Below are 26,880 nucleotides of genomic sequence, written 5' to 3' on the forward strand. Positions count from 1 at the left end.
AATATATCGAATCCCTGTCTCTATGTATTTAGTTGTTAATCGATATCATTGATCTGTGATCCAAATTTGTCAGCTATTCATCTATCGTTGCAAGCTTGACTGATTTGTTGACAAAAAACCAACTCTAATTGATCACGAACTTCTGAGGCAGTCAAGCACCTGTATTATTGGAAAATGTCAAGGAAGGCAGACATGTTAGTCCAACAAGCTGGTAATAGTTTCGTTGCAATATAGGTGTAAAATGGCTGGTGCGTCGTACCGTTTAAACTCATAGACAATTTATATTTCGCGAGAGTGTAGGACATTTCCCCATATCGAATATATTAATATTAAAATTCATAATCACTTGTCAAGGTCACCCAAATGTCACCAGCTGGAAGTTGCCATTGATAAACAAGGATTCTAAGCAAGACACAGAGTCCCCACTTTGCCACCACACTGCAGGGGATTAACATTTAGTGTGCACAGGAGTCACAACGCTCACAGTTGTTAGTGAACAAACTCAACTAACAATTGTACGAGTATCCATCAAAACCTATGAAAGCTAACACAGTTCACTGAAATTTAAATATTAAAGATATATATCTGAGGTAAGTAAAGATAAGATTTATGGACGAACAAGTTTTATATTACAATTAGGAGTGACGTTTCGGAGTAGGCTCCAACACCATCATGACTTGATAAGGGTGTGAGAACATACTACAAAACGTCCTAATTATCCCCCGCCCAACGGAGTACGTCCGTCCGTCCGTCCGTCACGTTTCTGGAGCATAACTGGGGCGGTCGGGTTGCCTAGTGGTTAAAGCGTTGGCTCGTCACGCCGAAGACCCGGGTTCGATTCCCGACATGGGTACAATGTGTGAAGCCCATTTCTGGTGTCCCCCGCCGTGATATTGCTGGAATATTGCTAAAAGCGGCGTAAAACCATACTCACTCACTCACTCACTCACTGGAGCATAACTCATAAACCGTTCAATATTCTTTCATGAAACTTTGCAGGTCTGTCACAGTGTCAGGTGCATGCTGAACTTGTGCCTTTTGCTTTTGAGAAATTTTAGAAATGTTTTTTTACGTTTCCATGGCAACAAGATGGACTTAGGTTCCAAACTCATCTTTTTTTTACAATTTCCATGACAAGTTCATGACATGACCTTGGTTACAATTATTTAGGGTTTGTTTAGATTTAATTATGTCATAAATTCTGCAACAGGGGCGAGGGATATAGCCACGTTAGTGGCAAACTCTTGTTGTTATAAAAAAGTTGTTCGTCCATATATCCTATCCTTTCTTTGTACTCCAACTTTTAAATGCCACTCAAAGAAACAGATGAGAGTAATCAATGAGATACTAATTAAATACTGGGTACGGCAAACAACTTCATTGTAAAATTGCAAATGCCCCTGTGATTGTGTCGTTCATTGCCAACAATCGAGGTGGTCGTAGTATGTCGCGGTCCTTAGTACCGAGTGAAATGAAGACACACACTGGATGTGATGTATGCCGACATAGTGTGCATGAATTGGTTGAGTGACTTCCTTCCATCAACGTGAAAGGACCACTGCTGTCTTTCTCAAAATCAGCAGCAGGAGATCCCGCCGTAGAATGCACGAACTTGTTAAGTGACTTCCTTCCATCAATGTTAAAGGAATACTCACAGAGAAATAAAGGATAAGAAATCCTAAAGATATCCTATCTACATGGTATAAGCATTCACAACCAATTTCCTCTAATAACAAACTGTTACCTTTCGTATCTCCAAACAGAAATATCGGGCAATGCTCAAAATCACAAACCCTCATGGGATTTATTCTGCATGGTTACGCACGGTGATTGTTGAGATGACAGATTCTATCTAGACTCAGACTACATGGTAGTTCATATTCATTTCTATTATACTCTTAGAACTAACAGAAAATGTTGAGTCCCGAGCAAAACTTTCTCCTCAATTCTTACAAAAACAAGACGAAAACTGGGATGTTCCGACAATCAAAGGCATACATTTTGCGAACCAGCATGGTTATATTTGTCATCTGGACTGACTCATGTAGGCAAACAATTCAACCGAAAAGCGATCAACAAACACAATCACTTGATTAATATCGAATATTTACCAATCAAAGCCAATCGTGTCAACTCGGGGATTCGCGCAGTAATGGACGCGTATCTAAATTCGCTACTGTTCTACTGTCAGCTAGTCACAATTGTAATGAGTTTGGTGAGTTTGGGTGAGTTAATATTTAACGTCGCAACGGCAATATTTTAGCCATATAGCGACGAGACCCAGTTTAACATGTTAACAATTGAGTCATCTATGAAAAGTAATATTTAAAATCAATTCATGCATACTATATTTAAAACCAATTTATGAAACATATTTGAGCATAATATAATACAGTTTTAAAACACCAGTAACCAAAGCTAGGCCACCTCGCTGGGGATCATGGGGACTTACAGTACCTCGGCATCCTGCATAATACCCCAGCAAGATTTACGTCATCACTTTAGCTACTGTGGTTGTGCATAATAATAGCCAATATTACAAAATATTCAGCAATGAGTTTGTTTAAAAACACTGGTTGATGATAGTTACATCGATTATGACAGGATTATGTGTCACAAAGAGGGACATATTTTTAGGCTACGTTAACCGCCTGGACAGAGCCTTCAATAATGTCAGTTGCTAATAGCATCACACCAAATTTAAAAACAAGTATTTATTTATTCACATACATATTTAATATTTATTATACGGAACAATTTCTTTCAGATAGCTGATGATAAGATGCCCGCTGACACGGGAAAAGAGATCTTTCAGATTTACGCTTTGATAACTTGACCAGACTGGACCCAAGTAGAAAGATTCATGCATATACGTCCAGCAACCGAACACTAATTTAAACGGGCCGACCTTGTGTTTATGGTTTTGTGAACACAGGTCAATAGCACTTCTCAAGATTCACATCACACTGTTTTGTTTTATCTCACTATTCATTTCATCTGTTTGTCAAATTCAACTGGAACCCGCTCCCGTGTTACACGCATTTGAAGCGGGCTCAAAGGGTTGCACATGTGTAGGTCACTCATGCACACGTGTGCTCAAGCCATGTGCAACCTGTGTTACACGCGTTCTCAAAGCGTGAAAGGGGAATGAACATCCAGGCAGTTGTGTATAATTCCTGTCGACACTGCTGATTTATTCTTATAAAACTTGGGGTATAAAAATGAATTGTCAAGTGTTTCCCGGACTCCAACACAATAGGCCATCTATGATCTATCTGTGTCTTTTACACTGAACCATGAGTTGGGTTTACTCTAGTGCAGCAGATTGTGTTGACACTTGTTTATGTGACCCAACATAGGAAAGATATAGGAGCGATCACCATTGCACATTGCAGATGGAAGGTGGTGGTAAATTAAATACTTCACAGCGGCATTTCACTGAAAATCCTGGTGGTGGTGGTGTGTGTGTGTGTGTGTGTGTGTGTGTGTGTGTGTGTGTGTGTGTGTGTGTGTCTGTCTGTGTGTGTCTCTGTGTGTGTGTGTGTGTGTGTGTGTGTGTGTGTGTGTGGTGTGTGTGTGTGTGTGTGTGTGTGTGTGTGTGTGTGTGGCTTGGATAGCTCAGTCGTCGAGTGGGCAGCAACTGGCTGTGCAGGGTAGCGTCCCGAAGGCGTGCCAGAAACCGATGATCGTTATTTCGATTATATTTCTACGTCTATCAACACCATGCACATGCTCTTTGGTTTCGGCAAGTAGTGGCCATCAGAGACCTGCATCTCTTTTGGATCTTCACACATCATACATAAGTCGTGTTGCGCTATAGAAAGATATGCTTGTTGTTTTTTAACGCCAGACTCAGCAATATTCCAGCTTAACGACGGCGGGTTGTGCAATTGACCAGACAATCCTGTGATAGGCAACATGAGCATCAGTCTATGCAGTTAAGATACTTCGCCTCTTTACAACCAGCATGGGTTGCTGAAGACCTATTGTAACCCGTTTTGTTAATTGAATAAGCAGTGTCAGTGAGTATGGTTTTACGCCGCTTTCAGCAATATTCCAGCAATATCACGGCAGGGGACACCAGAAATAGGCTTCACACATTGTACCCATGTCGGGAATCGAACCCGGGTCTTCGGCGTGACCAGCGAACGCTTTAACCACTAGGCTACCCGACCGCCCCTAACGCCGTTTGGAAAAGTATTTCAGTTAAAAATGTCATCTAACCTTCAAGTGGGAAAAATGCCCAACTTCACGACGGTTATACAATTATTATCTGGCACTTACTCGAAAATAAGATCTTAGCAGCGGATCCTGCCGCGAATAACGGACACAACTCTGCACAGTGAATTGCGGCACCGTATTCAAGTTGCCAACACCTGTCCCCCGAAAGTTATGACATGATGAAATGGATGTGCTGATTTACTGTTTTGTAGTAATCGGCACTAATGTTTTGGGTTTTTTAATAAAATTTGATATTGTTCATTCAGTTGATAAACGTGTGGTTCATATGTGCATACTTAGCATGATGACATAAAAAATGTGAACTTCATAAACCTACTGGTCATAACTACACATTTTTATATCACCTGTCTTAGAGACTGGGTAGAGTAGGTCTTCTCCACTTTCATTCTTGTCGGAGACAACCAAATTGGATCATGATCTTGGTTTATTGGTTGCTGTGGATCAATGTTCTTATCCGGAATTCCCACATGTCTTCCAACATATGAATGGAGCTGGATAAGTAGAATTTTTCAGCACATTGTGTATATGAATACACGTTTAGTTTTCCAATCACATCGTTCCTTGTATGTTAAAGTGTACAGTATCAGAACCGTATGTCAAAACCACGAAAAAGGACACAATAAGTCGTTCACATATTATATATACTGGATGGGATGTTTGTATGAGAAACTAAACACGGGGAGATACAGGAGGGAGTTCGTCCGTCCGTCATTCCGTCCGATTCTCAAAGTGGGCCAATTTGGATGTCAACTTCTTTATTATGGATAAAGAAGTTGACATCCATATGTTCTCTTCCCTATGTGAATCACTTCTAAATGCCTTTCAAAGACGTGGACAATTTTTTTTTTTAAAACTGTTTGAGTGAGAGAAATGAAATTTTACACACTGATGTTACCGGTCATGATCTCATACGAGTTGTCAAATTTATGTTGTAAATTTAATTTGTACAGAGTTATAACCCTTGCTCCGTGCTTTTAAATTTAGTGCATACAGCGTGAGATGGGGGCACGTTTTCTCGGAAACTACTGAAGTTGAAAGAATGATTTTGGTTGGTTGGTTTGTTGTTTAACGCCGCACTCAGCAATATTCCAGCTATATGACGGCGATCTGTAAATAATCTAGTCTGGACCAGACAATCCAGTGATTAATATCATGAGTATCGATCCACACAATTGGGATCGATGACATGCATCAACCAAGTCAGCGAGCCTGACCACCCGATCCCGTTAGTTGCCTTTTACGACGACAAACATAGTCGCCTTTTACGGCAAGCATGGGAAGACCTACCCCGGATCTTCACGGGTCATATATATGTACTAATATTTGCATGTCAAAGTAGACACAATGTATGGATAAAAAAAGTTTGTACAATACAGAAACTACTGAAGTTACATGAATGAAGGTTTGCGTCCTCATCTTAGAGATACCTCTCAAGACTGAGTTATTTTTGCCAGAGAAGGGGCCTTTTGTGTGTATTAATTTCACATTTGATCATTTTTTTCTGATGACATAAAGCGGCCCATCTCTCCCTAAGGCTTTATAAGATAATAGTTTATACTCACCATTATTTGAACCAACACAACCCTAATGTGCCCTATGGCGGGGGATGGGAATGATACTGTTTTCTTGTTCATCTGAACCTTTGGAAAAATATTTGTTGTTTTCAATTTCCCACAAGCTGTATTTTTAAAAAAAACTACTGGATTATTTATTATGTCATAACACCTGATATACTGGACAGTGATAACGCCATGTGCTGCAGTAATAAAAACTGAAGTCAGGTGTGAAACGTGCTGAAATTATGTGCAGCAGCTGGTGTCTGGGGCGGACATGAGTCTGATTTCGAAATGCAATACCTATATGTGTTAGGTCCTTGATCATATACCTGTCACACTCCCAACAGGTTAATATTGAACACTCTCTTTTCCCGGATCTTTGTTGTAATATTTAAAAGCTGAGCTGGCGTGTCCCTGTCAGATTGCAGCTGTACACGGCTCACAGTCAGAACCATGCGGCTCCAGCTCCTGGCTGTACTTCTGTGCTCACTGGCATCAGCTACTGCAGGTAACTACTTACATTTATACATTGACGTTAACACGTGAGTGAGTGAGTTTGGGTTTACGCCGCTTTAAGCAATATTCAAGCAATATCACGGACATTGTACCCGTGTCGGGAATCGAACCCGGGTCTTCGGCGAGAGGAGCGAATGCTTTAACCACTAGGCTACCCGACCGCCCATTCGCGTGAGGGTGATATATTGCATGTGTGTTGCAGTTAACTATGGACGTTTGTCGGTTATATAGGGCAAACCTATCATGTCACAATTTTGCATTGATACGCACTCGCCATGCAAGGTAGCAAAAAGTACCATCTTTTAATTTATTTTTATTTATTATGAATGATGTATCTTTGATTAAAACTTACATGTGTATGTATTCTTTAGGGGCTAAATATTGCTCTCTTTTCAATGCAGATCTGAGTGCGCATCTTTCATATACTGCATGTTTATCGTCAGTTTACCCTGCAAATTTACATGTTTGTACTAGTGAAGATATTGAGTGAGACGGCATTGGTAGATGTCAATATTTTGAGCGGGTCGTCGATCTGAATTAAGGAAACAATTGCCTTTGAACAAAGTAAAGGGTTGCATTTGGTCAAACGTGTTTTCCCAACATCTGAATGTTTAACTCGCATATAACAGTGCGTGGAAGTGAGGGAAAATAAGGGGTCTCCCGCAAATATAAACAAGTAAGTTTAGTTTTACACACTGGTAAGGCATCACTCCGCTCATTGTCATGCAAGTGATATGACAGATACAGAAGGAGGGTCGCATTTGTCCCCCGTTGTCCCAAAACGTTGAACGTTCTTCATGCAGTGTTTTTCTTACCCATCATTGATAATTTAAGTCCTGCTGTCATCTATCAGCGCTAACTGACTGCTAAGTGATGGCTTCCATTTGCCCATTGCTAATCACCTATCAGCGCTAACTAACTGCGAAGTGTTGGCTTCCATTTGCCCAGTGCTAATCACTTATCAGCGCTAACTAACTGCGAAGTGATGGCTTCCATTTGCCCATTGCTAATCACCTATCAGCGCTAACGGACTGCTAAGTGTTGGCTTCCATTTGCCCATTGCTAATCACTTATCAGCACTAAATGACTGCTAAGTGTTGGCTTCCATTTGCCCATTGCTAATCACTTATCAGCACTAAGTAACTGCTAAGTGATGGCTTCCATTTGCCCAGTGCCAATCACCTATCAGCGCTTACTAACTGCTAAGTGTTGGCTTCCATTTGCCCATTGCGAATCACTTATCAGCGCTAACTAACTGCGAAGTGATGACTTCCATTTGCCCATTGCTAATCACCTATCAGCGCTAACTGACTGCTAAGTGTTGCCTTCCATTTTCCCATTGCTAATCACCTATCAGCGCTAACTGACTGCTAAGTGATGGCTTCCATTTGCCGAGTTCTAATCACCTATCAGCGCTAACTGACTGCTAAGTGATGGCTTCCATTTGCCCAGTGCTAATCACCTATCAGCGCTTACTGTGTGCTAAGTGATGGCTTCCATTTGCCGAGTTCTTATCACTTATCAGCGCTAACTAACTGCTAAGTGTTGGCTTCCATTTGCCCATTGCTAATCACTTATCAGCGCTAACTAACTGCGAAGTGATGGCTTCCATTTGCCCATTGCTAATCACCAATCAGCGCTAAATAACTGCGAAGTGATGGCTTCCATTGGCCCATTGCTAATCACCAATCAGCGCTAACTGACTGCTAAGTGTTGGCTTCCATTTGCCCAGTGCTAATCACCTATCAGCACTAACTAACTGCTAAGTGTTGGCTTCCATTTGCCCAGTGCTAATCACCTATCAGCGCTAACTGACTGCGAAGTGTTGGCTTCCATTTGCCCTTTGCTAATCACCTATCAGCGCTAACTAACTGCTAAGTGTTGGCTTCCATTTGCCCAGTGCTAATCACCTATCAGCATCATTTATTTGTTGGCTTCCCATGTTAAGTTTCCATCTTTGTTATCTTATTACTTTTGTTGTTCCTACAGGTACATATATATGTTCCCTGCTTCATAGCATTAATTCACCCGATGAAGGAGTAAGTATACACTCCGAATATGGTTTGGGTTGTTGTTTTACGCCGCACTCAGCAATTTTCCAGCTATATGACGGCAGTCTGTAAATAATCTAGTCTAGGCCATACAATCCAGTGTTTGACATCATGAGTATCGATCCAATCAAATGGGATACGATGACAAGCATCAACCAAGTCCGTGAGCCTGACCTTCCTACCCCGTTAGTCGGATCTTACGACAAGCATAGTCGCCTTTTACGGCAAACATGAGTTGCTGAAGACCTGTTCTACCCCGGATCAATAACGGGTCAATTACTTGATTAGACTATAATTCATATCATTACATTACCATCTTTAGATATCATTCCAGTAAACTCATGAAAATCTCTTCGAAATTGCTTTAAATCATTGAGTTATTTCACTAGAATGTATATTAATATGCCTTCAATACCAGTGAATATCTTGAACGTGAATGAAATGACTCAACATGTGACTTTTAAACTGTTATTCCAATCTGTCAAAACATTACGACAATTCAATTTTCTTCTCACCAAATATATTCCTCTTCTTACTAGACACTGGAGGAATATGATGAAGAAATGTGAGTCAAACTGAAAGATTTTGCGTGACCGAAAACCATAGAAAATGGCTAAATTTCCATGTTTATTGCGGCATGAGGAATTTGCAATTCGGAATTTGTGTGATTTTGAAACTAAACCATATCTAAAAATCTGTAAAATATTAAAATATCTAAGAGAGCGAGAAAACATTTATATCAGATTGTGCTTTGGTTTAAATATTGGTTTGATTTCTATCTGCACAGACGGAAATCAGATCACTGTTGTATTTATTTACACTTTGTGACGGCTGTTTAGCAATCTAAGCTGATGACTATGCCCCATAATTGGCGAAAATCGTAAATCAATAATTATTTTTTAGTTACGAACACTATCCTTGTTTATACGATGTGCAAAATCGTAAATAACCACTCGATGTCATTTACTCATATTCAATATGCATTTGTGCAAAAGTGTGGGAATTCGTGCAAATGGTCTTGGGGAAAGGAATACATCTCGCTCTCAGTGATACCTAATCGATATCGCGAGTCAAAATTGTACAAACCGTAGGCACATCGCGTCAAAGACCTAATTCGACCCGGAAGTAAGTCTGACAAAACAGAAAAAGTGCTCGGCCTTCTAATTGGCTCAAACCGACACATTCGCCAGTTTTGATTGGCAAGCTGGATCGGTCTGTTCCAACAAATATATTTACAATAATATGTACCTGCTCTAAAATTACTTACACTTAACATGTAGTTCATGTAGTAACCCCTATATTTTCCTTTGAAGTGGAAATTATATCTCTTTACCATCTTCGCTTATTTGCCGGTGGGGAATCATTGTCAGAAAAGCTTTCGCTCGTGACGCTGAAGTCCCTTTTGCGCAAATATTCTTAAAGCCATCTATACTCACTCACGCACTTCAAATCTGATATTGCTTGACTGATGAAGCTAAAATCTGGAATGCATTGATATTCTTATGGTATTGCGTTCAAATTATTGTGTTTTAAAAAATTAAGAAAGAATCCCAAGAACTTCAAGAAAAAGCTACAGGACCATCCATATGTAAAGTCATGTTTTTTTATTCAAATTATTGTGATTTAATTTTATGGGTATATTTCTTTAAAATGTTTTGAAAATCAAATTTTAGGCAAAGTTTAGAAATTATAATCTCAAGAATCACAAGATGCAGAAAGCTTAAACATTGTGTGAATGGTAATAGCTATAGGAACATCAAACTGTGTTGTCCAAGACATCACAAGTAGCTGTCAACTTCGATATCTTCGACTGGGTTTAATAAAACAGTCTGGGGTTTTTCTCTCGATTCTAATGCATCAATTTTCCTTCAACACACTTCAAACCTTTTCTCTACAAATGATAATGTTTCTTAATATTTCAGGTGAATTGTTTTGTTTTCTTATTATGATTTTTAACCCGGCTACCTTTGTTCTTCGTATAACTGGGATATCTGTTTATCTAGACAAATCAAGTTAATCATCTTGGTTGAAGTCACTTAAATGCAGTGATAGTGAAATGTTAAGTTCAATTATACAAGATGCACGTTTGCTTTTGGTCCACAATCTTGTGAGCTTATGCTTGTTGTTTGAACGACACCAGCTATTTTTTGTGGATTCAGGGAAAAAGTCTTGTCCTCTTGGGTTTATTCAGAACAAGAAGTCCTGCTACTGGTTTTCCAACATACATGGATCATTTGCTGAAGCAAGCGTAAGTTGTGAAGCAAGTGTCATGAATGAAGTAATAAGCCTATCTCGGAATCTGACAATAATGTAACCTTGTTTGAAGAAAAACTAAACACTGAACTTGACCGATATAGGGCACAACCAAGGGAAGGACATGTGTGGACATGTGTGAACACTAAATTGAATGATGCATAAAGTCTACAGATCATATGTAACAACTTGATATGTCAATACTCCAGGCACGTAGTGTCAAAGTACTGCACACGGTGCATGACAGTGCCATGCAGTGTGTGGCAAGTTTGAAAATTAAGGAATAAATATATGTGCAATCACTCCTACGGAAATTTATCAGCAAGGCTTTCTTTGCCAACAATGTCTTATTAGTCGTACAGTGGGTTGCTTTTGCTGTAAATTACCTTTTTAATTGTTACCTGGATTATATTTGTATCAGGTGGAATATCATAACATTAATGACATCAGTGTGTCTGTTAATGTTTCAGGCTTACTGTGGCTACATGGAGAGCCATCTCGTAAGGATAAATAACAAAGATGAGGACGACTTCCTAAGAAGTTATGCCAAAAGAACAGGCAAAGGTGAAATGTTTGGAACTCATTGATATCTGATATATACTTTTCGTCATTGTGGTCAACGTCGGAGTCTGTAAACATCTGACACTCATAAATTGTGAGATCGTTTTTAATTTATCCGCCATATTTAAACATTTAGGGCATTTGATGACATCTATTGTCAAAATAAAATTTGGTATATTAGTGGTGGGGTTTTGCGACACAATAAGTGTAGACATGAATTAAACTCTGAAGTCGAGCTTTACTCACAGAATGCATTTAAATCACTCTGAAATGTTATGACATGTTATGCGGTTGTCTGACACTTTTATTAGGTCTTGTTTGAGGAACAGTTTCGAAAATGAAAGTGTTTCAAAGAAATGCATTTCTTATTTCAAGAAGGCGTTGTAAGTTAAAGTTCAGAAATGAAACATTGTATAAACGTTTGCTTTCTGTTTAGCAACATACATATTAATATAAATGCATGTGTACCTAACTACCTTAATACCGACACTTGGCGTAGTGTTTACAGCTGCCTTCTTATAAAGTTGGACTGTAATGACATGGCGCCTTTTTCAAATATATATATGGTCGAATAAAAGTGCAACTTTATTGGTTCTAATTTGTTATTTATAGCTGCGAAGTATTGGCTTGGTGCGACTGATCTGAACCTGGAGGGGAGATGGCTGTGGGAGGGACGGCGTCCTATGGTCTACAGCAACTGGTCTCCAAGACAACCTGATAATTACAAGGGGAAAGAACATTGTCTGGAAATGAGACGGTCCTATAGTTACTATTTATGGAACGATGCTCCATGTCACGCGTACAGTACGTCGAACTTCATTTGCGAAAAGGAAATCTGATGTCAGTCAGTAACATGAGTGAAAGTCACTCGTTAATAAAATACGACTGAAACATGGTTTAGTGTTGTTTTTAAAGTGCGTGAATGAGTGTGTGTGAGTGAATGTAAGGAATTAATTTGTGAAAAATGAGCATCGATCACCGCAATTGGGATCGATGACATGCACCAACCAAGTCAGCGAGCCTGACCACCCAATCCCGTTAGTCGGCTCTTACAACAAGCATAATCGCCTTTTACAGCAAGCATAAGTTACCGAAGACCTATTCTGCCCTGGATCTTCACTGGTCTAATATAATTCAACGATGGTCAATTCTCTTCCGCGGATTTACCCACAGGAACTAGAAATGGAAGATACCAGCAGAACCGCTTCATTATTAGATATATGCATAAGGAGTCATGGATGACCCTCTCCATCAGACTTTCCATTGTGTCCAGCAATATTCAAGGAGCTACAGCTCTTGTTGTTTAGAATTCACAGGATGTAGGTTATAGTCATTGGACAGGGGTCAAGAGCAAGATTTTCGTTCCCACATTTTCCTATATACTTTATGAAAAAAACACATGTGGTTTTCAAGTGATTCAATCTGTCATTTTATAGACTTTAATAGTGGTACGTCTGCTTGGCAGATTACCTGAATGTCTTACACATGGTACTAAGAAGCCCGGGCATGACACCTTGCTAAATGGCAGCCCGTTCCTCATTCTTCCAGCAGAGCATGGCGTAATCGCTGCAGATTCTGTGGACACGGTTGACGTTAACATAAATGTCTGTCTAGCTCATCCCACGGGGTTAACCTTAACGGCCATGGCAGTACGTTTATGAGCTCTCAGGAAATCAGTGAGGACTACCGCTGTGTGGGGAGGAGCATTGCCATAATGAGAAATGGCGCCTGGTGCTTGCAGTGCCGGGACAACGTAAAGTGATGGCTTCCACACCATGACACCATCTCCACCGAATCTTTTAACTAGTATGCCACATTCGTTACAACACTTACTCTGTCACCGATACACATGAATCCGCCAGTCTCCCCTTTAAAGAAAGGTACAGGATTCTTCACTTTGCTTAAGCCAGTGATGATGTAATCGACACAACTGCAGCCGCGTAGGGCCTTCTTGCTCGTATTTTAGAAGCTCGTCAGTCTGTGCCACGAGTTTGTCAGCTCGTAAACGTTTACATACATTCTGTGCAGGTACGGGACCCAAACCACGATTTTGTCCGCTCGTAAACGTTTACAGATAGTCTGTGCAGGTACGGGTCCTAAACCACGAGTTTGTCAGCTTGTAAACGTTTACAGACAGTCTGTGCAGGTACGGGTCCTAAACCACGAGTTTGTCAGCTCGTAAACGTTTACAGACAGTCTGTGCAGGTACGGGTCCTAAACCACGAGTTTGTCAGCTCGTAGACGTTTACAGACAGTCTGTGCAGGTACGGGACCTAAACCACGAGTTTGTCAGCTCGTAGACGTTTACAGACAGTCTGTGCGGGTACGGGTCCTAAACCACGAGTTTGTCAGCTCGTAAACGTTTACAGACAGTCTGTGCAGGTACGGGTCCTAAACCACGAGTTTGTCAGCTCGTAAACGTTAAAGACAGTCTGCTCAGGTACGGGACCTAAACCACGAGTTTGTCAGCTCGTAAACGTTTACAGTCAGTCTGTGCAGGTACGGGTCCTAAACCACGAGTTTGTCAGCTCGTAAACGTTTACAGTCAGTCTGTGCAGGTACGGGTCCTAAACCACGAGTTTGTCAGCTCGTAAACGTTTACAGTCAGTCTGTGCAGGTACGGGTCCTAAACCACGAGTTTGTCAGCTCGTAAACGTTTACAGACAGTCTGTGCAGGTACGGGACCTAAACCACGAGTTTGTCAGCTCGTAAACGTTTACAGACAGTCTGTGCAGGTACGGGTCCTAAACCACGAGTTTGTCAGCTCGTAAACGTTAAAGACAGTCTGCTCAGGTACGGGACCTAAACCACGAGTTTGTCAGCTCGTAAACGTTTACAGTCAGTCTGTGCAGGTACGGGTCCTAAACCACGAGTTTGTCAGCTCGTAAACGTTTACAGTCAGTCTGTGCAGGTACGGGTCCTAAACCACGAGTTTGTCAGCTCGTAAACGTTTACAGTCAGTCTGTGTAGGTACGGGTCCTAAACCACGAGTTTGTCAGCTCGTAAACGTTTACAGACAGTCTGTGCAGGTACGGGTCCTAAACCACGAGTTTGTCAGCTCGTAAACGTTTACAGACAGTCTGTGCAGGTACGGGTCCTAAACCACGAGTTTGTGTTGCAGTGTACATCACGAGGAGTGTCCTGGATCCCAGTTGTGATTGTGATTTTATATTTAAAGATTTACACTTTAACCATAATTCTGGCCACTAAATGCGTCAAAACAACAAAACAATGAAAACAGAACTACACCGACTGTTGGAAGCTCAGCATGGCGCCATATTCAATTTCAAGCAGACATTGGTTAATTTGGAGGTTATCAACCAATCTCTGGCATTTGCTGCCATGCTTCATCCACGTGTCCAACTAAATAAGTATTAGTTAAGGCAGCTTGGATCTTATCGAAAAAAATTAATAGTCACTGAAAAAAATAATTATGCTTCAGACTGTTGAAACAAAATCAGGCGCATTGTATTAAATAAATAACAAGATACGGAGTTTTGAAGCCGTTGCTGGAAACAAAATGTCTAATCTCGATATAAAATCCCATACATATGTAGTAAACTTATGATCACTGTTAATATCACAAGCATGTGTACCCGTCTTACGTGACGTAATAAATCCGGCCATAAATAACAATAAATGTCATACAGTTTCCGAGAATATCCAATACTCGGAGATTACATTGGTGACAAAACTTTATCAATAAGCAGAAACAAAGTGGATGTACGCAAGTTTGAACACCATGTCTTAACATATCGGATTGGACTTTCATGTTACTATTTCTAAAGTGGATATTTGAAACAAGCATAAAAGGCCACAGAAAAAATAACAATAAAACAAAAGCCACTCAAAGCTTTTAAAACCTATATTGAAAAGCCCAACCAAATCAATCACACCCAACACCAGCCTTTTCACACACCTCACACCGTTAGTTGTGTAATATAATGAACTAACATAGTTTAACAAATGAGGTTTGCAGTGGTTATACATTACCAAACATTCATGCATGGTTTGAGGAGAGTGGCATTGTGTGTGTTCACAGCTACCAGCCATGGCAGCCTTGACAATTAACAATTGTCAGAGGGGTACACAAAGTATGTGATGGTGACTATCAGTTGTCAGACTTTCATTTTTTGTTTAAGCCTCGGTGGCAGAGTGCGTAAGATCGCTTACTTCGTTTGATGGCGACTAGGTGCCTCACTCTGGCAGTGTGGGTTCGAATCCCGAAATGGTACTCAACCACAAAAGTACTAGAATCCGTACTTTACTAAGAAAGTGTTATCAGAAATATAACATTCGTTACATTTGACCACTTTCTCAATGGCATTGGGTGTTCATATGCAGTGGGTGTTGTCAAAGGTCTCCAATCAAGCTGATTTCTGCACTAAACTACTGACAAACTTGTTGCAAGGTTATACAGATCTTCTCAGGTAAGAAACCAATGTCTTCATTGAAGAGCTAGGTTGTAATACCCATTTCTTTTTGTTTACATTCTGTGTATAAATACACCAGAAACACTGAAACACTCAGTTAAATAATAATGTACACAAAACCTTACATGACTTTTAAGGAGAATATGTTTTTCTAGCTCCATACATTGTACATACATCCAATACATTCCATAAAATAATTTCTAAAATCCTAATGATCAGGACCAAATATGGTGTAATTTGTTTTATATTAAACCTATGACCAAACACATTGTTTTGGTTATGACATATTGCAACAATGTAATTCTTTAGGCAGGCCGATCTGTTTTCCACAATGTGAAGCATAATTATATTTTTCAAGAATTTGGGGGAATTATTTTTTAACAAACAAATCTCAAAATGAAAAGGGCAAATCAAGGTAAGAAAATAGATGTCACAAAAAAAATACCATATTTATTGAGCCCACTTCAAACTGAACTTGAACCAAATTTCATAACATTTTGAACAAAGAATATTTTGAATGTCGCGAGAAAAAACAACACGGGAACATATCAGTCAGGTGATCAAACAATGGTTTGAAAAAGGCAAAGGTCTCATACGAGCTTGTGGATAGGAATGTACTATTCATGCCGTTCGAGCATTATATAAACGTTTTAAAATTGAAAAAAACCCTCAATTTTTTGTAATCGAGATCAGTGCCTGGTTTGTTGCTTAACCTTGTACTGACCTATGAAGGCGGTCTGCAAGTATTCGAGTCTGGAACAGACAATCCTGTGATTGCTATTATGAGCAACGATCCACGCAACGGGTTCCCTATTTTGTCGCTTCTTACAATTGAAGGGGTGTGCTAGGGACACATTCTGCCCTGGAGTCCCCACGAGGGCCGCATGTTTAAACAACTAAACGTAAAAGAAACGTCTTATTGGCAACATTTATTCACCTACACGGCTACTGGCGATAACGGATTCACCAATCAATAGAAACAATGAATAAAGAAAACTGTTGTGAACTCTGCTGAAATGCTTTCGAAACAGTTGGATCAAACATGTAAGTTGTACCCACAATGGATTCATGCAAAGCGTGTTAATCAGACGTAATTAGGAAATTGTACCAAGAAGATAGTTTCAAGTTTCCCAGTTCAAATGAGATATCGAAAATGCAAGAGGGGGAATGAAAGTCAACAGTCGTAGCTTCATCAGTTATCAAAATATGCCAAAACGTACTATATATTATTCAGATTATTGCATATCCATTTCTATAATGATACATGCGTAAATAGGTTCGTAATAGGCCAAGAACATAAAACCATCAGAAGTCTCTGAGCATCTGTCAGAGACACGGTATGTGGGTCCCTCAGCTTCACAGGCCTCGTAGTATTGGCTGTGGTGACATACCTCGAACCTCTTGAACAATTGCGAAGTGAGCCTCACAATCAGTCAACGACATAACCTGACTTCACTTTTAGAAAAATCGCCAAAATAGGTTTTCTTTGCTTTGGAAATACATTATTTTGTCCCAAAATGTAGCAAAATATTATTTTCGACTATGGATATTTGATCTGCACTCGTTTGATGAGGCTGAAATCAACAAGAAGGGCGACGGCCTCATCTGGAGGGATCCTTATTGGAGCAGCAAGCAGACTGTTGTCATCAAGAGATATCTGAAATGGACGAGAACAAATTCCATTTTACATTAAATTCTAGTGTAATTGATGGTACTTTCTACATTCTACATTCAGTGTTTACAATCTTTCGTTGCATCGGGTCAGGACTTGACCATCAGGGATCTGGACAAATTACTGGATTGGTGAAGTATAATCAGGTGAGGTGAGGTAAAATTGGGTCTAACGTCGCGTCCAAGATTTTTGCACTTATATAGCGACGTGCATGCACGTGTATATGTGTGTGTGTGTGGCTGCTTGTACCAGTCCGGACTGATGCCAATTTAAAGTGCTAGCACACTGAGAAACCATGCCGCAGTTTAACATGAATACCCCACTCAGACACAATATACTGACCCCGAGCCGACCAGTCCTTGTTTTACCCCTTAAATGCCGAGCGCCAGACAGGGTAACAACAAGTACCATCTTTTAACGTCTTTTGGTATGACGCGGCTGGGGTTCGAACCCCGGACCTTCCGCTCTCCGGGCGGACGCTCTACCATTAGACCACGGAGGCGGTTGAAGTATCAGACGGATGCATCCAGAGTATAAGGGACAACGGCTTCATTTACCAAAACCGATACCTGCCTAAACAACATACCAGAAACTGATTGTCTGTGACTTTAATGGAGAGATTCGAAATCACGTTGGGTGTGAACGGAACGGGTGAATGATTCAGCTCCGTCGACCAGGCGCCCGATGTCCGAGTGTTGTAGGCGATGTCACCTGCGTCCCATCGTACAAAGAAACCCATCACCAGTGTACTGTCACCATGTGCTGTCAGCGTCACCCCGTTTCGCCTGAAGAGAAAAGTCTTCAACGATAAAAATCATATCTCTATTCAAACTGTCTATTGTCTGTATAGACTTAAATTAGGCATGTAGACCTGTATGGGTCTGGGTTTCCAGTCGTTAGAAGCTGTGTTCGGGCTTGTTCACTGTAGTGATTGGGTGTCATCGTGCCTCTAAGGATTGATTGGCCTTTCCACGCTTTCAGTCTCTGATTTGCCTGGTGTTAGTCCCGTTTACTTACAGGCTGTCTTGGTTTGGGTGACAGTTTGCAGGGTTAAATTATATTCACTCAATCCCGCTTCCTCATCCATAGTATAGCAATTTGCCTGAACTTTCAGACTCTGATGTTTTGGCTTTTTTGTTGGTTGGTTGGTTTGTTGTTTAACGCCGCACTAAGCAATATTCCAGCTATATGACGGCGGTTTGTAATATAATCGAGTCTGGACCAGACAATCCAGTGATTGACATCATGAGCAACGATCCATGCAATAGGGATCGATGACATGCATCAACCAAGTCAGCGAACCTGACCACCCGATCACGTTAGTCGACAAGCATAGTCGCCTTTATCGGCAAGCATGGGTTGCTGAAAACCTATTCTACCCCGGATCTTCACGGGTCCTGACTCTGATGTGCCTTGTATAAGCCCTGATTACCTACAAGCTGCCTTGGTATGGATGATATTTGTCAGTGTTAAATAATATTCACTCCTCATCCATGGCATAGCAACTTCCAGAACGATCTTCGTCAATATAAGTGCATCTATTTCCAAATGCTGATTACTGTAAACTTTACAAACGCCTACGTCTCGACTCCATCCGCGGCTACCTCCACGATAATCTCCGAACCGTTGGACAGGGGAGCAGGAAGTGGCGTTCTGAACTCTCGCACCTGTTGAAAAGTAGAGAGTGAGCATGTGAATGTTGCATAACAATAAGAGAGGATGCAAGACGTGGCGTTCTAAATAAAAATTTTTTCTAAAACACCTTGCAGCAATGTATTTTTTTGTGGCAGACAATCTTTTTCTATTCAACTAACTGAAGAATTACTATATATTTTCATGCATTTTCTGTGATAAATTAATATTTTCGATAAAATCCCAGACGCCCCCCCGCCAAGATGATTAGTACAGAGTGAATGTTGCATTACAACCAAAAAGGGGAGGGGAAAGTTGCGTTGTGAATACGGGCTTCCGTTGTAAAGTACGGAGTGTAAAGTATATAGGTCTTTCCAAATCGCTCACGTGTTTTACAATCTATAACATGAAAAACATGAAGAGATGTATGGATGGATGTACACATAAATGTGTTTGGTTTACTATGTACCTGGTCAACCCAGAGGGTCTGCATGCACCTTCCTACATTTACTGGAACGTTGTCATGGAAACATGTGTCTGACGTGGTTGGTAGGTAGGAGAATCCACTGGGACAGGTGACATCAACGTGGGACTGGTTCCTAACCAGCATCGATACTGCATTCAGGACCCGAAACTCGGTGCAGGGAACTAAACATAACACAGATATCTCCTTATTCTAATTATTCATGGAATAACCATTGAAGTTCAGAGCAAGATATGGAACTGACTTAGTTATATAGACCCGTGAAGATCCGTGGTAGAATTGGTCTTCAGTAGCTAATGCTTGCCGTAAAAGGCGACTATGCTTGTCGTAAGAGGCGACTAACGGGATCGCTTGGTTGGTGCATGTCATCCGATCTTAATTGTGTGGAGTGATGCTCATGGTATTACTCACTGGATTGTCTAGTCCAGACTCGATTATTTACAGACCGCCGTCATATAGCTGGGATATTGCTGAGCGCAGCGTTAAACAGCAAACATACATTTATATAAGTTTTATAAAGTTGGATGTTTTTCGTGACAGTTGTGTGTAATTGTTGGGATTCCATAGTGATAAGGTCCTGGATAGTCTCTGCATGATGGTGATAGTGGGGATGCTCGTTTTAAAATCCCCGAACAGACGGAATTAAACACAAAGCTAAGATCACACAATTTTAATGGATACTCAACGTATACGAGTCACAATATTTAAGGGAACCCAATTTCATCTATAAGAATGACATGACCATCTTTGTTGGACAGGCTGTTGCACATTGATTATGTGAAACGGTGACACATCATGGTTACTTTCAAGTGCCAATACACATTTCAAGATGGAAAATGCTTCCAAAAGTGTACATGACAGAAATTTAAAAAATATTTTTAAAACTAATACAAATAAAAAAATAGGTATGATTGAGTCTGACCAGTAACAGAATACAGTCACTTTGGCTAATCTAAAAGCGTGATATCCTGACTGATGGAATATCAGGTAAAGGATGGGTAGAAAAAGGCCTTGAAAGACTCCCAGACAGGATCGTTATAGACGCACCAAAACGGGTCAGATATCAAGACGCCCTTCCTGAGCAATGCGCTGTCTGTGGCACACAGATAATAGTGCGTACTGCAGTTGGGAGGTCGTCAACAGGAGGCATTTGAGATACACCATGTTTTCGAGGTATTTTTACGACACAAAGGCAGACTTAATTCAGTGCTTTAGGCCCATAATACAAACAAGATGGATGAAATAATCAAATGTACATGCTGAATAAACAGCTGAAGTAAAGTACAATTTGTGTTACAATCGGTGTATTTTTACGCTTGATGACAGACAACATGTCTGGAGACGGCGTGGAGAGAGGTGCTACCCGGCAGTCATCCAAGAGACATGGTAGGTGCAGCTGTGGTCGCATGATGGTCTCAGCTGGCATCACATATGATACTGATCATCGGGCAAGGTTACATGACCGGTAAACTTTCTGTGGGCCAAATGTTACATTCAGTGGTCATCCCATTTGCCGAGCGCGTGGGTCAGAACTCTGAGTTCCAGGATGACAACTCACCTCCAAAGAGAGCTCTTGTTGCAGTCGACTAAGGCAGCCAAATATCCAGACATGTCACCGATTGAACACCTTTACAATGTCCTGGCTAGTGGTTAAAGCGTTTGCTCGTCACGACGAAGGCCCAGGTTCGATTCCCCATATGGGTACATTACGTGAAGCCCATTCAACACGTCCCCGAACTTGATATTGCTTGAATCTTCCTATAAGCAGCGTAAAACCAAAATCACTGATGCACTTACTCTATAAGGAGCATGCCCTCAAGTATGCCCGTGCAGTCACAAATATGCAGAATATTGTCGCTGTTCATTGGGAATCCAGAATAGTGTTGGAAGCTGTTTTCATATTTGCATCAACCTCTATATGCTTCATTTATGTGATTAACGTCCTGAGGCACTTGCTTCAAGTATGAGTAGCTATATTTTAGATCGTGCAATAATAGATATACTATACTGATAAAGATTTTTAATCAGGCGTACCCTCTCAATGATTCCAAACCGATTAGTGCATAATCAAGAAAATAAGTACACCTGTTTGAAGGCAAGTGTTTTAGGGAGGAAATCATGATGCAGTGTTCATGGGATTATGATTAATTTACATTATGGCACGGTTGTTAGTGTGGTAAGTCCCGAATTGGGATCTATGAGGGAAACACTGTGGAACAGCCCGTAGCTCTGTGAAGCGACATGTCAAACTCAAAATCGTTTATGCGGAGCAGCACAGAGATACAGTCACCTCAGCTAATTTAATTTAATGCAGATGTCTTATTCGAATAAAATGGCTTAATATATGGTAGGGTATAACATAAATACTTAATCAAGCGAGATATCTGCACATCATACATTTCCTATCTTTTTTTCCGATCTCATTGTATCCTACAGTTAAAACGTGAGATGAGAATATGATATTTTTCTCTCAGTCTCTTTTAATGTTTGTATTGCCCAGATTTCAATGTGGCATACATAAATGTGGATTTGAACCTCTGGAACAAAGTCAGATGAAAATCAAGGGGTACAACAAACATGTGTATTTCATCATCCCTGGTCCAGTAATTTCCGAGATGGTCAGGGCAAGGAATTGCATTTTGGGAGCATTTTGTAGCCATGAAGGCCATATTCCAAATAGGATTCGAACCTCTTGTATAAATTGGGTGAACGAGCATATTTTCAAATTTACGACCAGATTTGGAACTACATATGTAGGCGCAGATATAGGTGGCATACTGTCACCTACATCGGTGTCCTTATTCATTAAATTTCAATCATCATTAAAACAATCGTTCCAGTTTTCTCTGGGCCTTTCAGTTTCAGATCAGAAGATCCTTTCCCTTCGTTATTTAAAAGAAAAATGGCTTCTTGGCGGTGGCAATATAGTAATTCATATGACATAGTGAATGACATAGTGCGTTAGAAGTTTACCTGCATAATACTGCCAGCCTGTCTCTTCATGCCCAGCAGAGATTTCGGATAAGTAATACAACCGACATCGTTGAGAAGTTGGGTAGTACAGAGCCATGTTGCACTGCAGCTCAAGGAAACACATCGACAGGCATGTAGCCTTGTCAGTTACACTGTGTTCAGTGATGAAGGTGTCATTAAACACGTGTCAATCCAAACCAACATGATGGAGAAATGTCAGATTACCACATGACTGAAAAGCTGAACTGTAAGAACAGGCTATGGTGAGAACAAAACGAACAAATTCCCACTCAGCCATTTTCATGTTTCTCGATTCTGGGAGTAGTTCCTGGCCTCTAGAGAAATTGGGGAGTGTGGTATTGAGCGCTGAGTGTGAATATTGATAAAGTATATTTTACTTTCAGCTACACAATCACGACTCTTGATTTCTCTGTCTTTCATGCTTCATATGGACATCTTAAACATTGCCCCTGGAACACACCGACCAATAAATTATTGATGAACAGTCCTTACAATGAAGCATGCTTTAGAGAAACTATAAACATGTGTTAATGAGTTGTCATTCATGGAATAATTGTTGTTTGTCATACCGAACTTTTGATCTTAAATCGATTCGATTGTCTTTCAGTAACTGTTCTGATTGGTAATCATGTCACCAAAACAAGTAAAACTCATATCCAGAAAATTCACTTGAAAAATTAACACATGTGAGATTCTACGAGATCCTTGTACATGTCTTAATAGATAACAAAATGCAAATAGTTATCACATGGTTAGGAACAGGGGTTGAGGAAATCGTGATAGTCTGCGACTGCACTTGTCTTTTAAGGCATGATCGCACGGAAGTGGCAGGCTTCGGATCACGGTGGTTTCAACCCGCTTCTTCTATTTCTTTTAAAACAGCCAAACAGTAGATATTAGACAACCCAGATATAGTCAGGGATGTGTGTATTTTCTCGTTAGACAAAGTTGGCATGTGGATCAATCCATTTTACCGTAAACAGGGATGCATGAAATTTAACCCAAAAAAAGAAGATTTTCTTGCATTATTCATATTTCTTCATGTATCTTTGCACTTATAAAGAGCCACAAGCATAATGTTGTCAACAATGATTCCACACAGACACTTCACTGTTCACAACAAATATAGGAATCAACAAGTATTCCACATGGACACTTCACCATTCACGACAAGCATAAGATTCAACATTTATTCCAAACAGACACTTCACTTTTCACGACAAGCATAAGATTCAACATTTATTCCAAACAGACACTTCACTGTTCACGAGACCGCCTCCGTGGTCTAGTGGTAGAGCGTCCGCCCGGAGAGCGGAAGGTCCGGGGTTCGATCCCCGACCGCGTCATATCAAAAGACGTTAAAAGATGGTACTTGTTGTTACCCTGTCTTGCGCTCGGCATTAAGGGGCTAAAACAAGGACTGGTCGGCTCGGAGTCAGTATACTGTGTCTGAGTGGGGTATTCATGTCAAACTGCGGCATGGTATCTCAGTGTGCTAGCACTATAAATCGGCATCAATCCGGACTAGTACAAGCAGCCACACAAACACACACACGTACATGCACGTCGCTATATAAGTGCAATAATCTTGGACGCGACGTTAAACCCAATTTTACCTCACCTCACCTGTAATCTTACATTTAAGAGTTTAACACCATATATCACGTAATCTTACATTCAAAAGCTTAACATCATATTCACCATCAAGGTCTTAGGGATTGTCTTGATGCATGTAGAAACTACCTAGTTGAAAGTTTGTATGTATTAGCTAATGAACCTTGTCTTGATATACAAAGGCTAAAACCGGCTTTGCATTATGATACTAAACACCATTCCAAACGAGCCATTATATTAATATTTTCATTTCATATACTAGTAATGATTAGCTTTTTCATTCTATCACATGACCAAAACTGAATATATTATTCTAACAAAACAGATAATATTTCCGTTAAAAATATATGCACCCATTTGTGGTAGGAATTGTCTTGGACTTGTTTTAATCCACCTGATTGACAGAACATTGATGCCTAACGATTCACCAGCTCATTGTGACAAACGATTTGGGAATTACTCCTCCCGTTCTGGAGAATATAATCAATTGTTTCCACCTTTATTAAAGATTGTGATTACAGGATACTAAATAACTGCTTACTTAATATCTATTACAATTGTAACAAATAATAATAAATCGTGCGATGTGCCCGTTGTTTGATGCCAGCTGTACGCGAAAAGGTGTGCGTATCCTACCCCACCAGTTGCACCCGACACACACACAAAGGCAAATCAATTCCCAAATGTCTACCAAAAGATTTTTCAAAACTTTACTGAGGCCATATATGTCGTAGCCTTGATCAAACAGCTTCTGAGCAAGAGTCTTATGACGCTCTTTGAAATCTGTATAGAAAGAGTATGCTGGAGTGTACTTGTGTTCACGATAAAGGAGAGCGCATCCTGCCCCACCGGAATTGCATTTCAAGAGAATTAAGTAGCCATGGCGGCCATATTGAAAATTGCATTTTAACTTCTTGCACAAATTGGGGTGCCATTGTTGTGAACATGTATGCTTCTCCTTCTCACGAAAACCGGGCGTCATCACCGGTTTTCAGTGATTTATTACAATAATGTTCATCACAATTGTGTTTTTAATGCCCCATGGGATCTGTTTTGGCAGATAATCTGACCTGATTATTCTCAGGTATTCAATTTCCTCTGCAAAGAGCCGGGCTCAATGCAGGTCATTATTATTAGAGCGGTGAGGTAGCCTGGTGATTAAAGTGTTTGCCCGTCACGCGGAAGATCCGAGTTCAAATCCCCACATCAATACAATGCATAAAACATATGTATGATGTTCTCCGCCGTAATATTGGTGGGATTTTTCTAAAACCATACTCATTCACTCAATCAAACTGTTTTCAATTTGGACAGAATATCAGACTTATCGGCCTTTTAGATGATGAACATGCAAAAGACAGACTATTAGTGGCGACACTAGTTTTCTTTTCATATTTTACTCATCCTTGAAGATCCGTGTCAGAATTGGTCTCCAGCGACCTATGCTTGTCTGCCCCTGTGAATTTTCAACAACGAATGCTTGTTGTAAGAGGCAACTCACGGGATCACTTGCAGACTTCGTTGATCATGTCATCGTATCCTAATTGTGGAGATGGATCCTAATATCAATCACTGGATTGTCTGGTCAAGATTCGATCATCTACAGACCGCCATCATATAGCTGGAATATTGCTGAGTGCGGCCTTCAACACCAAACAAATAAACATCAAATACTACTTATGAGAATATCACTGAATGGCATAAGTTGCTAGATATTTACCTGCATAATACTGCCAGCCTGCCTCTTTTTCACCCCCAGTGATGGGACATGAATAGTACAACCGACATCCTTGAGACGTTGGATTGTACAGCACCATGTTGCACTGCAACTCATGGAAACACCTCGACAGGCATGTAGTCTTGTCAGTACCACTGTGTTCTGTGATGAAGGTGTCACTGAACATCAGTCCATCCAAACTGACATGACGAAGAAATGTCAGAATATCACATAACTGAAAACCTGAACTGAAACACAAGGTTATGATAAGAAAAAACTGAATATATTCCCACACAGCCATGCTCTTGCTTCTCGGTCATGTGAATAGTTCCTGGCAGCTTGAAAATGGGAGCATTTTAACAGCGTACTTTTGTAAGCGATGGTATGAGTTAAGTATCCACTAGAAGCTTCTGTACACACACCGTTCACTGAAATATGAAATCGATTAGCTTATAACGCCTCGATGGTCACAACAACACGTACAACAGTCTCCAAAGTCTCACCAGTAAACACTTAACAATGACCCTTTGGATTTTTCGACATGTGCATGTTTTATTGATTTTCACATTAATAAAAGCATTGCTGATTATTCGACAGACTGCTTGGCATCAACGTTGAAATTTTCGATTATTAAATCGATTCATTAAGTCTTTTGAACAACTTGATTACTCCTCCAGTTGAAGTCTGGGCTGCGTTAAGCAGATAGGACGCTGTGACATCTCACTACTCGGATGTTTCCAGATAACGGGGATAACGTTCCGATTGCTTCAAGCATATGTACCAGAATCTCCACAGTAAACAAGTAAGAAAGTCCCTTGTCGAAACGTAGTTCCTGGCATCTAGGACTTGGGAATATTGACAGCCTTGTATGAAGATGGTATAAGTTTGGCATGGACGACAACCTACAAACTCAAAACTGATTGTTGTCTGGTTTTGATGTTTTATATTAACATCTTAAACATTGCATCAGTTCATCCATAAAACATTCGTCAGTGTGTTGACAGAGGCAATATTTAACATGTAAATGTGAAACGTCTTTAAGATGAAGCGCTCCCATGTGAAGCTATAAACATATTTTATTGTGTTTTCATTAGTCGAAAAACTGCTGATGATTTGGCCATACTACTTGGCATTAAGGTTGACAGTTTCAAATAT

The 26,880-nt window shown here is 40.4% G+C and overlaps 2 protein-coding genes across 2 annotated transcripts; one reads left to right on the forward strand and one right to left on the reverse strand.

The window, feature by feature from the left end:
• The first annotated feature begins 6,201 nt into the window (after window positions 1-6,201).
• LOC125379339 (perlucin-like) lies at window positions 6,202-12,074 on the forward strand. The gene is made up of 4 exons (XM_048395712.1): window positions 6,202-6,306; window positions 10,525-10,613; window positions 11,089-11,182; window positions 11,792-12,074. Exons 1-4 carry the CDS (start codon window positions 6,252-6,254, stop codon window positions 12,016-12,018), a joined length of 465 nt encoding a protein of 154 aa, XP_048251669.1. The 5' UTR covers window positions 6,202-6,251; the 3' UTR covers window positions 12,019-12,074.
• Window positions 12,075-16,109: 4,035 nt separating this feature from the next.
• Window positions 16,110-26,092, reverse strand: LOC124112871. Its single transcript, XM_046473040.2, has 5 exons — window positions 25,729-26,092; window positions 19,386-19,564; window positions 18,866-18,951; window positions 17,871-18,069; window positions 16,110-17,269 (listed from the first exon to the last, which is right to left on the reverse strand). The coding sequence occupies exons 1-5, from the start codon at window positions 26,024-26,026 to the stop codon at window positions 17,153-17,155; spliced, it is 879 nt and encodes a 292-aa protein (XP_046328996.2). The 5' UTR covers window positions 26,027-26,092; the 3' UTR covers window positions 16,110-17,152.
• Window positions 26,093-26,880: the final 788 nt, after the last annotated feature.

Source organism: Haliotis rufescens, unplaced genomic scaffold (genome assembly GCF_023055435.1).
Source record: "Haliotis rufescens isolate VD_foot unplaced genomic scaffold, xgHalRufe1.0.p SCAF_14, whole genome shotgun sequence".
In the NCBI taxonomy this organism is placed as follows: Eukaryota; Metazoa; Mollusca; class Gastropoda; order Lepetellida; family Haliotidae; genus Haliotis; species Haliotis rufescens.